Source organism: Zingiber officinale, chromosome 3B (genome assembly GCF_018446385.1).
Source record: "Zingiber officinale cultivar Zhangliang chromosome 3B, Zo_v1.1, whole genome shotgun sequence".
NCBI lineage: Eukaryota > Viridiplantae > Streptophyta > Magnoliopsida > Zingiberales > Zingiberaceae > Zingiber > Zingiber officinale.
This window is the reverse complement of record NC_055991.1, coordinates 10,793,466-10,806,546: the sequence shown is the minus strand read 5'-3', so window position 1 is coordinate 10,806,546 and position 13,081 is coordinate 10,793,466. Positions and strand designations below refer to the sequence as shown.

Here is a 13,081-nt window from a genome sequence, read left to right as displayed (position 1 = left end):
AAAAGGTGCACAAAATCAAAACAAATGAACCCTTCTCGGATTTATAACTTAATTAAGCACTTGCATAAACATAGAACAAATACTAAACTAAAAAGAAAGAGGCTCCGAAATTTATTTGGTTATAACCGGGGAGGTTGTTAATCCAAGGAAGTGAAACATACTAAATTCTCCTTCAGGCAGAGAAGCCTTTTTACAACAATTTACGCACAGAAAGATGAAGCTAAATTAGAAAGGAAAGCGCACAAGTGTTGTTTCAGTAATTGCTTGTTCTATTTAGCTTCTTGGACCAAGGCTGTATTTATAACCTTGTTCGGAGCGCCTGGAAGCGTTCCAGGCACCTGGAGTGGATATAATTATATCCCTGACGCAACGGTCAACATCCACGTTGAAGTGAATAAAAATAAAGTTCCGAGCGCCCGAACCCTAAAAGTCAACAGGGTTGACTTTTTCCGATCCGAGCCCTCTGCTCCGGTTCTGCTCATCTCGGTCTGGGTCTTCCGCTCCGGCTCTGCTCGCTTGGATGATTTCGACCATCTGGGATAGGGCTCATCCGAACCCAACTTCCGGTCTTCTCCTCGAGCAAGCTTCCTCTCTGGCTTCTCGTACTTGGGAATCGTCGCATGCTTCCTTCTCGTCTGCCAGTGTACTCTTCCGCAGCTTCGTCCCTCGAACGCACTGAGCCCGTCAGCTCTCTCCCGTGTCGACCTTCTCCCTAGCTACGTCTTTTGCTCCCCGAGCAATCATCCGCTCCAGCTTCTCGTCCCTCGGAAACATTGCACATTCCCTTCTCGTCCACTAGTGTACTCTTCCGCAACACCTCGTCCCTCAGACGCACCAAGCTCATCGGCTCTCTCCCGTGTCGTCTTTCTCGCTAGTTGCGTCTTTTGCTCGACTTCCTGTGATCCTAAGTTCCTGCACACTTAGACACATGATTAAATATAACAGGACCTAACCTAACTTAGTTGATCACATCAAAATCACCTTGGGATTCCAACACTATGTTGTTAAAGCGGTGATGGTAAAAAGCAAACAAGAGATGGTTCTTTATCCAAAGTAATGCCTTGGAGCATCATTCCAAAAAATTTCTTGCTGATGGTTCTATAAAGATTAGAAATGGAAAAAAACTTATTATTCCATATTTAAACAGTAAATTTACTCTGGATAGTTATCATTGGTGTGCATGTGGACAAAATTTGCTTACCGCAACAATGTGAGGCATTTTTGAAATGGGAAAAAAAACATCTTTAAACTCGTCTTTACAAGTGTTATGGAAAAACCTTGCTAGTTTCTTGGAATTAAGAAGTGTACAATTCCAAGGTGTTCTTATTCATTAATGACTTGTACAGTTTGACAGACTATTTTCTTTGATGTTTTATGCTCCCTTTGACTAAGTGTTGTTCATACCCATTTATGTGTGTACCTTAAACAATATTTCTTATCTGAGCAAGGGCATACATCATAGAGGCCTGATTATGCTAATTAGCAGCTTGGCTCAGTAATTAAAGCAGTATGTAATCATCCCATTATGCTGCACAATTTGACAGATATAATCAATAAATACTTGATTTTCTGTTATCTAATCAACCACTAGACTAACTGTACTTATATGCATAGAAAAGACAGACATGCATCCACATTACTTGAAACTTTACAAAATAAAAAATTAATAGCTTATTATTGAAGATAGATTTTTGCACGATTATGCAAGCAAGAACTAAATTAATAATCCCGATATCTGCAAAGTCACTAAGAAACAAGTTTAATTTTCAAAATTCCATGTAACCATCTGAGCAATCTAATTTAAGAAGTTGAGAAACAACAAGTACTATTCATTCAAATATGACACACAAAGTCAACAAAAGTCATCCATCAAATTCATTTAAGTATCTGTGATTGTGTATCATCAAGTTTCATAGTTAGACAGGGATGCCACCTCAGTGATTCTTTTTTCATAAAGGAAAAAAGATTGACAAGGAAGCAAAATGCACTACATATATATAAGAACTGGAAATGTGACTACCTATGTGAAAAACCATGGCAAAGACTTTGAAGGCATGAATTTTTTATTGGGTCTTCTTCCGTTTTGTTGATTGTTCTTGGACTCTACTTAACATGTTCCCATACTGCTTTAAGACCACATTCTGTGCAACTTCAAGCTTTTGATCGACATGATCTTGATACTTGTCATAAACAGCAGGAATCGTGATAGCCAAAAGAACTCCTGAAAGAAAGGAAACTCTGATAAGTTATCATAGCAAGAAAATGGACACATTTTGGCATATAGAATAAAGTTTCTATTAACTTACCGATGTAGACAAGTGTAATGAAGTTGAATAAAGATCCAACATAGGAGACGATCCACAGGGTCATCATAACCTTTGAAATGAAAAGCGGAAATATCAGCATCAGCGAGGAGAATCAAATATGGAACATATAAATACAGCATGAACCAAGCAATCAACACCTGGAGTAAGACCTTCCTATCGCTGCCGATGGCTATGTCGTGTCCTATATCCAAGATCCGATTGAGCCACACCTGGACTCTCTCGGCACCCTTGTTGACCATCTCATCGGAAACCTCGAGATTAGGAAGGGGCGGAAGAGGCCTACAAGTGCGAAAAAACTTGCACAAGTCAGCAACTAACACAGATCGATTAGTATACCATCCACAACAAACCTGTTGAGGAGCAACGCAGACTTAGCCCAAAAGAAGAGGATGGCCACAAGGAGGAGGACGGCATTGGCCATGAATGACAAGAAGTTGTAGCCGGACCAATTGAAGAGGAACCACACAGTCGTAGCGACAGCAACCACGAAAACCGCCGCGTTCCTCCGCCTCCAAAGGAGCACATCGGCCACTGAGTGAAGAAAAAAAATCGATCAGTTAGCAAAGGTTAGCACCGAGCGAGAACAAGAGATGAGGATGGAAAACCTGCGCCGCCGCAGAAGGCAAGGTGTAGGGATCGCCGGATCTGGGCGGGCGGGGACGGTGAGGAGGCCGACGGAGGAGCATCGTGTTCCAGATCTGGCATCGCGGCCATCGCGTTGGAGAAGGGGTTTTGGACTTTTTGGTGTATACAGAAGGGCAAAAATAATAATAATAAAAAACAGGCGTTATTTTAATTTATATTTTCCGTTCCTGTGCTAGTCCGTTGAGAGTACGACGTAAAAAAAAATAACGCAACTTTGAATCTAGGCGGCTGCAAACGAATTGAATCGAGTTAAATACGTAAAAAAAATTTAAATTTAAATTGAAATAGGTGTATTCAAGTTGGGGTTTGATTCGAAGTTTAGAAAATTTAAAATATTTAGTTCAAATTCAGTTCGAGGATTCGGGTTCGAATTCGACTCAAAATATTTAAATATATTTACGAAGTATTCGAATTATTTTTTGAAAATAAGTTCGAAAAATTCTAAATTTATTTATTTAATATATATTTAATTTATATTAATAAATATTAATACTCGTGAGCAGTTACGATATAATTTGAATTTGGTTCGAAAAAAATTCAAACAGATTTAAGTTCAGCTTGAATTCGATAAATTCGAATATGAATCGAATATTTTTCGAATCGACTCAAAATACTCGTGAGCCGACTCGATTGATTTACAATAGTAATCTAGACAATCAGCTGGAAGGCCCATCCTCAGCTGACATTTCGTTATCTATTTAATAATAACGTCCTAGCAACTGCCAGGTCTAACCATGACATATTGTCTCCAAAAGTCAGTTCGGATCGTCTGCACCACAAATCCCTGCTCCATCCCTGCACCACAAATCCCATATAAAATGTTATCACGTGAACAGCACGTGAGCTCGTGCTGGACCACAAACTCATGCGAAACGCAATCCCTAGCCTCTCCATCGTCCCGCGATCGCGACAGTCGCCGGTTTAGCGGCTAAAACGAAGAGGAGGAGGAGGAGCCCTAACCTCACGCCGGCAACGGAAGCCTCTCTCTACCATAGCAGTCCCGACGGCGGAAAACCTTCACGCCCACATATTTCCCAACCCTAACCCCTCGCGTCCCCGACGGCGCGCGGCGTCCGCGACGGCCTCCAACGGCCCCGACTCACGCAGAAATCCAACTGAGGTCCAGCCCTGCCCGGCGACCAGCGACACCCAAGCTCTGCCGCCCTGATTTTAACTGTTGGTACATCTTTTGAGCTTTCCTCAGTGTCATCTTTCCTTTAGGGAACTATAATAGGTTAGATGTTGAGTTTGTTGAGTTTGTTGCATACTGCACAGATGCAGTATTCATCTGGACCAAAATGTTGCACATATGCAGTATTCATCCGGACCAAAAAACAAAGTTTGAGCGTTCCTCAGCGTTCGCTGCACTTCCTTTAATATTGAGTTTCAGATTTGATGTTGAATTTTGTTGATTAAACTCCTACATGATACATCAATCTAAAGATTACAAAAAAGCAAAATGTAGCCCTCATTTGTTTGAACTGTTGGGCATGTTTATATTGTGCTATTATCAGATGGCACTCCAAAAATAAAATTGATCAGCTTGCTATATACGTATCTGTATATTGTGCTATATTATTGTGCATCTCCAGGCTATATTTAACATCTTTATATTGTGCTATATTATCATATGGCAATCTAAAGTAATTCTCGTTTGCTTAATAGGTTGGTATTTCATGGCATCAGCAAGTTACAACTCCATCGAAAATACAAAATTTGAACATGTACCATGCAGGGATTGCGGACGAAGAACAATGGTATGTGTTTCAAGATCGACCAAAAATCCCGGAAGAAGGTACTATCGATGTGGGGAACATGGCTGGCAAAAGTGGGTGGTAGCCGATACTTTGTCTGATGAAGACAGCAGTGAAATATGTCATGGAAGATTACGAAAAATAGAGTCAAGGTTAGGTAGTGAACCCATTGCTTCTCGTGGACATAATCTAGGAAATTCAAAATGTACCATCAATGGTCTGGATATTAGTTATAGTGAATCTGACTCTTTTGGCTGTTTACCTTATTACTTTGTTAGTTCGGTCTTGTTAATTAATGTTAAGTAATGTTGTTGTTGTAATATGACAGATTAACTGTTTGTAAGAACTAGCTGAAGGTTGTAATGTGGTTTATTAGGTCAGGTGGTTAATTAGTGTTGACTAATGTTGGTGTTGTAATGTCATAGGATAATTGTTTTTTTTTTTGTTAAGATGGATGTTGTGGAACATGTGATATAATGATTTGGAAATATTGTAATGATTTATTTTGTGTTGTTCTTCTTTTGGGACTTAGTTCTCATCTCTTATCCTTCGTGTGCATGATGATGTGGCTCTTCAGATTCTTATTGCATCTGATCGACATTCCAATATTATTCTTATTGCATCTGATTGGTTTGAGAGGAATTTTCTTTGTGGAGTGCCAATGGGCTTCCTTCCTCTCAGCTCTTAAAACTTATGAGAGAAACTTTCTGGCCTAATTGAATTTATACATGCATCAGAGCTATAGCCATGAAATCAGAACTCCTCATCTACTTTTGTTTGTTGTTTTTGCTTATTATATTACCAGTTTTATGCGCTGCATACAGATGATATGTTTTGTTGAACTATTTTATACTTGACATGCCATTACATAAGGACTTTTGTTTTGGTCGGAATTATACCAAATAGAGAAGTTGGTTGATCAGACATGTGTGCTTCCAACCATTTTCACAACTGTAGCCTTTTAATTGTCAAACCAGTGATAATTCAGCATTTATGTTGCAAAGGTATCTAATAGATCATTGGTGATTGTATTGATATATTGGATTTGCAGTATTGATACAATTAATTATATTGATATGGCAGTATTTAACTATTATGGTGCATCAAATTCCCTACCATATTTCTATTCTCATCCACCAAAGTTCCCCTCAACTTGTTAAGGTTTTGGGAGATTTGTGATACTTCCCAATTATTCTTAATGGAGTCCTTTGAACCATCAAGTGTTAAAATTTGAAGTCCTTATTTTACTTTTGCTTTCATCCAAAGCCACAACTACGAATGGCAGCAAATAGAAACCACCTCACTTGGATTATCATGAAATGAAATGGAAAGGAACTCGGTTGCATATTTTTAACGTGCTGAAGAGACAAAGGAGAGGCATGCGCATTATATCTATTAGGATTAGCTGAAATTTAGTAGGAAAACTAATATTATCCAGGAAACATCTGCTCGTGTGTTTGGTTGAGGGAAAGCTCCTTCCAGAGATTTTATTATTTTCTGTACAAAATTATTGTCTACCAAATCAACTTTTGCTACAAATGATTTGTCCTCACCGTATCACCAACTACCGAAAGACTTCTGGGCATCAATTCACTTCTTATGGATGCTGGCATTAAAAATGTCTTTTATTCCTTGACTACCTCTAATGCATTAAGGAAGCCCCTTGGCTGACCGATCAGTGAGCTTCGGTGTTCACTGTTCACACCTGGATCGGTCGGCTGACAGATCCATACGCTACATCTCTTCTGTATGCGGCTGGATCGGTCTACCGACCGATCCAGGAGCACACTGATCGGTCGGCTGACCGATCAGTGAGCTTCGGTGCTCACTGTTCGCACCTGGATCGGTCGGCTGACCGATCCATACGCTACATCGCTTCTGTATGCGGCTGGATCGGTCTACCGACCGATCCAGGAGCACACTGATCGGGTGGCTGACCGATCAGTGAGCTTCGGTGCTCACTGTTCGCACCTGGATCGGTCGGCTGACCGATCCATACGCTACATCGCTTCTGTATGCGGCTAGATCGGTCTACCGACCGATCCAGGAGCACACTGATCGGTCGGCTGACCGATCAGTGAGCTTCGGTGCTCACTGTTCGCACTTGGATCGGTCGGCTAACCGATCCATAATCAGAGGCTAACTCTCTGTTCGCGACTGGATCGGTCGGCTGACCAATCCAGTGGCACAACTCATTTTGTGCCTCAATCACTTCTAGTATTTAGATAAAGCTTGTTAAGTTCCCTAAGATCTTCTTCCAGGTTCCATCCACACACATCTTCACCGCATTAAAGCTTGTTAATTCTTAACGATAAAGCTTGTTAAGTTCCCTAGGGAGTTATTGAAAAATAAGGAAAATCAAAGGGGAAAACGTTTGTGACAAATTGTATTCCCATGGACATGATCAGGATAACAACAAACCAAAAGTATTGCAAAACACCGCTTCATGATGCAGTGAATATATGTCCAAAAATAGGGCAAATTTATGTCCAAAAACAAATTCCAACAACAAACTATCAGTTAAAGTGAATCATGATACACTTATTGTAAAAAAAAAATACATTAAAACTAACTGCAACAATAAATTCCAACAGCAAACTATCAGTTAAAGAAGTATATGCTACCTTCATATTCTAATATCTGTTCACCAACAAGACATAACAAAAAATATAACACGCCAGCAAAACTCCAGACATGGCCTATAATATTGTCTTTCTTTTTCGGTGGAAAAAGAATAGTTATCCCAGAGGTATGCACGCTAGCAAAACTCCAGACATAGCCTACAGAAGCAGGATGGAAATGGGATCAGATAATATTATCAGATGTAAGAACCTGTTATTTTTTTTTTAGGGTATGTGCAATAAAAATAAGGCATACTGGGCATTGACAAGTACTCACGAAATTGCAAATAAGGCATGCTTGATCAAAGAAACTTACCACAACAACGGCAAAAGGAGCACGAGAGAATCCATCGGCAAGCTTTTATCCTTCTTATCGACAAAACATAGTACAAGAACATCAATACCAACTCCACATTCAATTGCAAGCTAGCAATGACAAAATACAGATTCACAATTAGATATCACTAATCAGCATGCAGTCAGTCAAATCGCAAGTTATATATTATAAAGTAGAACGAAAAAAACATTATGCATACCCAAATGAGATCGTTGATGTCTAAGGGGACGAGGCCGCAGGAGGTGGTCCAGCAAACTGCACAAATGGGAATTGCACCTATAACAGTAAACAACTGTAAACTATTAGGAAGTCGAAACAATAATTCCAGTAGGGATGATTTTCATGGGATTAAACATGTATAATTCCAGTCGAAACTTGTATTATTCCAATCCTGACCTCAACTTCTACATGACTGAGATTAAACATGATTTAGGTCTCTCTGATTTTATCATTATATTCTTGATTTTTGTCTAAACATGTCATTATTGCTTACCAATATCACCCACCAATGCAACAGTATCTATTATAAATTTCAATCAGAATTAAAAAAACTTGTGATAACTAAGATGTATATATACCTGAGAAAGTTGTGATGACAATAATGGTGGAAATTGAGTCTCACTCATATTGAAACTAGCAACAGAGCTACCAATTGTTGACACAGAATTTATAGGCTAAAACAAAAAAATAAAATACAATCTTAGATAGCTATAAAATAAATTATCTTAGATTAACATAAGTAAATTAAATACCAACTTGATGAATGATCCGATCACATTGTACGTTGCCCACGGTGGAAATACTTTGATCTACACCCTGTGTTATAAAAAAATAGAATGATTTAAGTTACAACAAATAATACCAAATAAACAAAATTTGCAAAGTTATGGAATAGAAACCATTACAATTGTTGAAGTTTGATTTGTTTTCCTCGCTGCTTTTCTTTTCCTTGAAATTTTCTCCAACCCACCTTTCAACCTCTTACCTGACACTGTTTTTTTTTTCATTTTAATTCCTTTCACTCCAGTAGAGTTCCCTTCACCATAATCAAATTCCCAGGATGCTTGGCTCACATTTGTTTGTTGGACATTTGATGCATTACCTTGTAACTTATCATCCACTATCTTACACAAGCTCAACATAGCATCTTTAACAAACATGTAAGTGTCATCCCTTTCTGCTGCCTTGGTAACCAATTGAACATTCAACCCACACAACTCTTTGTAACGCATGTTTTGAAGTACTTTTGGATCCAAACTAGCATTGTTAGTCATTGAATCATTAACTCCAAAATATCCAATTTTTGCTTTTCTTGTCCACCTTTTCAATACATAATCACTTGGGATCTTCATGATATTTTTCCATGTAAATATTTTCAGAATATGAGAACACAAAATTTCAACAAATTCATATTTTCTACAGCTACACTCAATTTTTTCACACTTCTTATCAAGTGTAACTATATGATGGTTTTTCTTTTTGTGAGGAGTAACTTTATATTTTGTAAATGTATCAACATCCTCACAAATTTCTAGATTAGAATCATGAGATAAGCACCATTCCTGTTGAAAACACTTGTATACCTCAGGAGTATAAATTTCACTAGCATGCTTTAGAATCTCAATTGGAAACATTAAATAGGGAATAGTTGTATTTGATTTGAAATCAGCTTTTAATTCCTCATATCGACGATCATCAAGGAGTCTTTGGAAGTGACTGAAGAAGTCTAAAAACTTGTGTTTATAAGTGACATACTTTTTCACAATACTATTCATGCTCTCACTTCTTTGGGTTGTAGTCATATCCGCACAAAACATTTGTCGTCCATATACTAAAGCCCATTTTTCCTTGATGTTGTACATGCGCCTCAACCAATCATTGTCTTCAAGTGCATATTTGGTTAACATCATGTTCCATGCTGAAATAAAATCTTCCTCTTCATCAAAATCATATATACATGAGGAAAAATCTTTAGCAAAGTCTCTAAACATAGAAAAAACTCCACTCAAATGTATGGCAGCATTTTGATAAATATGCCAAATGCACAAACGATGATGTGTTTCAGGCCATCTGGAAGCTAACGCCTTTGCCATTGCTGCATCTTGATCTGTAAGAATAGTAGTTGGCTTTTTCTCACCCATAGCTCTAGTTAATGTATCAAATAACCACTCAAAAGTCAAACTGGTTTCATCATATAATAAAGCGGCGCCAAAAAGTATAGATTGTTTATGATGATTAACACCTACAAACAATGCAATTGGTCGACCTTCATTGTTCTTTCTGTAGGTTGTGTCAAAGCAAACAACATCTCCAAAATTAGCATAATCAGCTCTCATCTTAGCATCAGACCAAAAAATATTAGTAATCAAATCATCTTCATCAACTTGGATAGCATAAAAAAAAATTAGGATCATCGAACTGCATTTTCTGCAGATATTCCAATACACCCCCTGTATCCCCAATTCTCATATTTATTGTTCTTTTGGATCGCAAGTAGTTTTTATAATCCACAGGAATAAATCCTAAATTCTCCCTCCCACCAACTTGCCTCACCATAAGATCATGAGATGCTTTTGGGGGAATTCCCACATCACTAGCCATCTCAATCTGTATCGCTGCAGAAGAAGATATATTCCTATGACTTCTATAGAGATGTGTTTTGTTTGGACTTGAGAGATAATGATTATGCTCTTTAACAAACTGTACCACAGTAAACTTGCTTTTTTTCCGATTACAAATCTTCATCTTAGCGTCACAACCAAACCTTGTTTCATCACGACTTGCTTTGACATAAAGATCTCGTTTGTCTTTTCCTCTTTTACCTTGGGCACAACAACAAAAAATCCTATCAAGTAATTTACCCGATTCATCCTTATGGATTCTACCTTTCCTTACACCAAATCCAACCTTTTTAGCATATGCCAAATAAAATTGATATGCATATTCTTCTGTCTCAAATTCCATTCCTATTTGTGGTATATCCAAATCTGTTTCAATATTCAAGCCTATACAATCAAACAAACAAAGCAAAATGACTAAAAAGGAAACTTTCATATAATGAAGCTCAATACATTCCCAATATGATTCTTATTACCTTCATCAATAACATCAAAGTTACCTTCGTGAATATCCTCATTTCCTTCAAAATTCAAACGACGACAACTTGTAGATTCACCCTCCATGATAATTACTTTGATCCTATAAAATCGAATGGATTATGGAAAAAAAATTAACACAAAAGAAGCATATAAAAACAACAATTTTATGTCAAATTACTGCACTTCTATTTAGTTATCAAATGCTCCAGATCCCACCAAGAATAGTTATTAACGAGAACCAAAATAGGTATCAAATGTCCATACTTATGTGCACTGAATACTGTATCTGTGCAGCATTTTTGTGCACTGAGTACTGCATCTGTGCAGCATTTTCTTTGTCAAAACTTTCATGTGCATGCAACAAACACATATAGCAATATAAACATGCAACAAACACATATAGATACGTATATAGCAAGCTGATCAATTTTCTTTTTGGAGTGCCATCTGATAATAGCTGACACTGAAGGAAAGCTGATATAGCAAGCTGATCAATTGTACCATATAGTTCCCTAAAGGAAAGATGACACTGAGGAAAGCTCAAAAGATGTACCAACAGTTGAAATCAGGGCGGCAGAGCTTGGGTGTCGCTGGTCGCCGGGCAGGGCTGGACCTCAGTTGGATTTCTGCGTGAGTCGGGGCCGTTGGAGGCCGTCGCGGACGCCGCGCGCCGTCGGGGACGCGAGGGGTTAGGGTTGGGAAATATGTGGGCGTGAAGGTTTTCCGCCGTCGGGACTGCTGTGGTAGAGAGAGGCTTCCGTCGCCGGCGTGAGGTTAGGGCTCCTCCTCCTCCTCTTCGTTTTAGTAGGTAAACCGGCGACTGTCGCGATCGCGGGACGATGGAGAGGCTAGGGATTGCGTTTCGCATGAGTTTGTGGTCCAGCACGAGCTCACGTGCTGTTCACGTGATAACATTTTATATGGGATTTGTGGTGCAGGGATGGAGCAGGGATTTGTGGTGCAGACGATCCGAACTGTCCAAAAGTAAAGTTAGACGTTAACATTTTGACTTGAGCTAGAAATGGTTTTTGATAATTTAGATGGCCTTTCGGTCTAACTAGCGTGGGAGATGGACAGATCGGCCTCGCATACCCACCATTATGCAAATTTAAAAACATAAACGGCTCCTCACAGTCAACATTCTAGAATTTTTTTTATCATACTGGAACAATAGATACTTGAGCAATTATTTAAGATTTATCGCATTTCACCGCGACCTGGGGCAAAGGTGGATTAACCTTGTTGCTAACTGAGATTTGAACTCTTTATTAAAAATTTTTAAAATATTTTACCTAACTACATGGCACCATGAAAATAAATATAACTGCCATTGTGCAGATGGTACACGAAGGGTATCTCTAACGTAAATTTTTAAGAATTAACGACTTAAAATTTATCTTCGCTATATTCGTCGACACTAAGAGACGTTATCTTAATGGATCTATTTTTTTTATGAAAATAAATATAACTAATTATTATTATAATATATTATTGATTAATATTGACTTGAGTTTGAATCATAATTGATCCCGTCCGGAAGCTAAGTTGGATGAGGGCGGGTCTTATTGTGCGGAAAGTTGACGAAGAATCGTTGAAACGCTGGATCTACAGGGTACCCTCCTGGAAAAGTTCACACGGGCGGCCGAAGGCGATAAATGACCAGGACGATGACACTGTTGCTCTGCGCACACTCAGACCAATCCACCAGTCGTTAGAGACCAGAAACCAGGGAAAAAGTCTTCGAGTCAGGCCCTCCGACGCTCAAGTCAGGTACTTTTTCTCCAGAAATCATAGAGAAAAGACGAAAAGTAAAGACTAGTGAGAAATGACGAGTGAGTGTACCTGCGAAAGAGACAAAGCATCCCTTTTTATACTGCAACGAAAGTTTCTGGGTCTGACGGGTGTCAGGGAATGTCGGCTGTCAGGTGGTGTCTGGCGGTGGATGACAGGTGGCCCCTTTTCATAGGCTGGCGATGGAATCAAAAGGGATAGTGAGTTGTGACTGTGAGAATATTCCTTGACAGGCTTATTATTCCCCGACATTCTCTGGCAAGCTGTTATGATTCCTTGGTTTATTTGTCTTATAGTGTTTGGATGACGAGTCTGTGGTTCGAGATTTGTACCCCCGACCTGATTCTATTTGTTATTATCCATGGCATGTGCCTCCCGATCTGCGCGTCCGACCTGTTTCTATATGTTATTATCCATGGCTTGTACGTTCCGACATGCACGTCAAGTCTTTGTCCAGACCTGTGATCCTTAGCTTGGATGTCCCGACCCACACACTGGGTCTGTGTCC

The 13,081-nt window shown here is 39.0% G+C and overlaps 1 protein-coding gene across 1 annotated transcript; it reads right to left on the bottom strand.

Moving 5' to 3' along the window:
* Nucleotides 1-1,808: 1,808 nt before the first annotated feature.
* Nucleotides 1,809-3,081, bottom strand: LOC122055887 (reticulon-like protein B11). Its single transcript, XM_042617566.1, has 5 exons — nucleotides 2,933-3,081; nucleotides 2,678-2,858; nucleotides 2,465-2,606; nucleotides 2,307-2,376; nucleotides 1,809-2,221 (listed from the first exon to the last, which is right to left on the bottom strand). The coding sequence occupies exons 1-5, from the start codon at nucleotides 3,039-3,041 to the stop codon at nucleotides 2,064-2,066; spliced, it is 660 nt and encodes a 219-aa protein (XP_042473500.1). The 5' UTR covers nucleotides 3,042-3,081; the 3' UTR covers nucleotides 1,809-2,063.
* Between the last annotated feature and the right edge of the window lie 10,000 nt (nucleotides 3,082-13,081).

What these genes read in the sequence shown, in the direction of transcription:
- LOC122055887 (XM_042617566.1), bottom strand. Translation starts at nt 3,041, where the DNA reads ATGGCCGCGATGCCAGATCTGGAACACGATGCTCCTCCGTCGGCCTCC. An exon ending in ATAGGAAGGTCTTACTCCAG is followed by an intron (nt 2,377 to 2,464) that starts GTGTTGATTGCT and finishes TTCATTTCAAAG; the next exon opens with GTTATGATGACCCTGTGGAT. An exon ending in CATTACACTTGTCTACATCG is followed by an intron (nt 2,222 to 2,306) that starts GTAAGTTAATAG and finishes CCTTTCTTTCAG; the next exon opens with GAGTTCTTTTGGCTATCACG.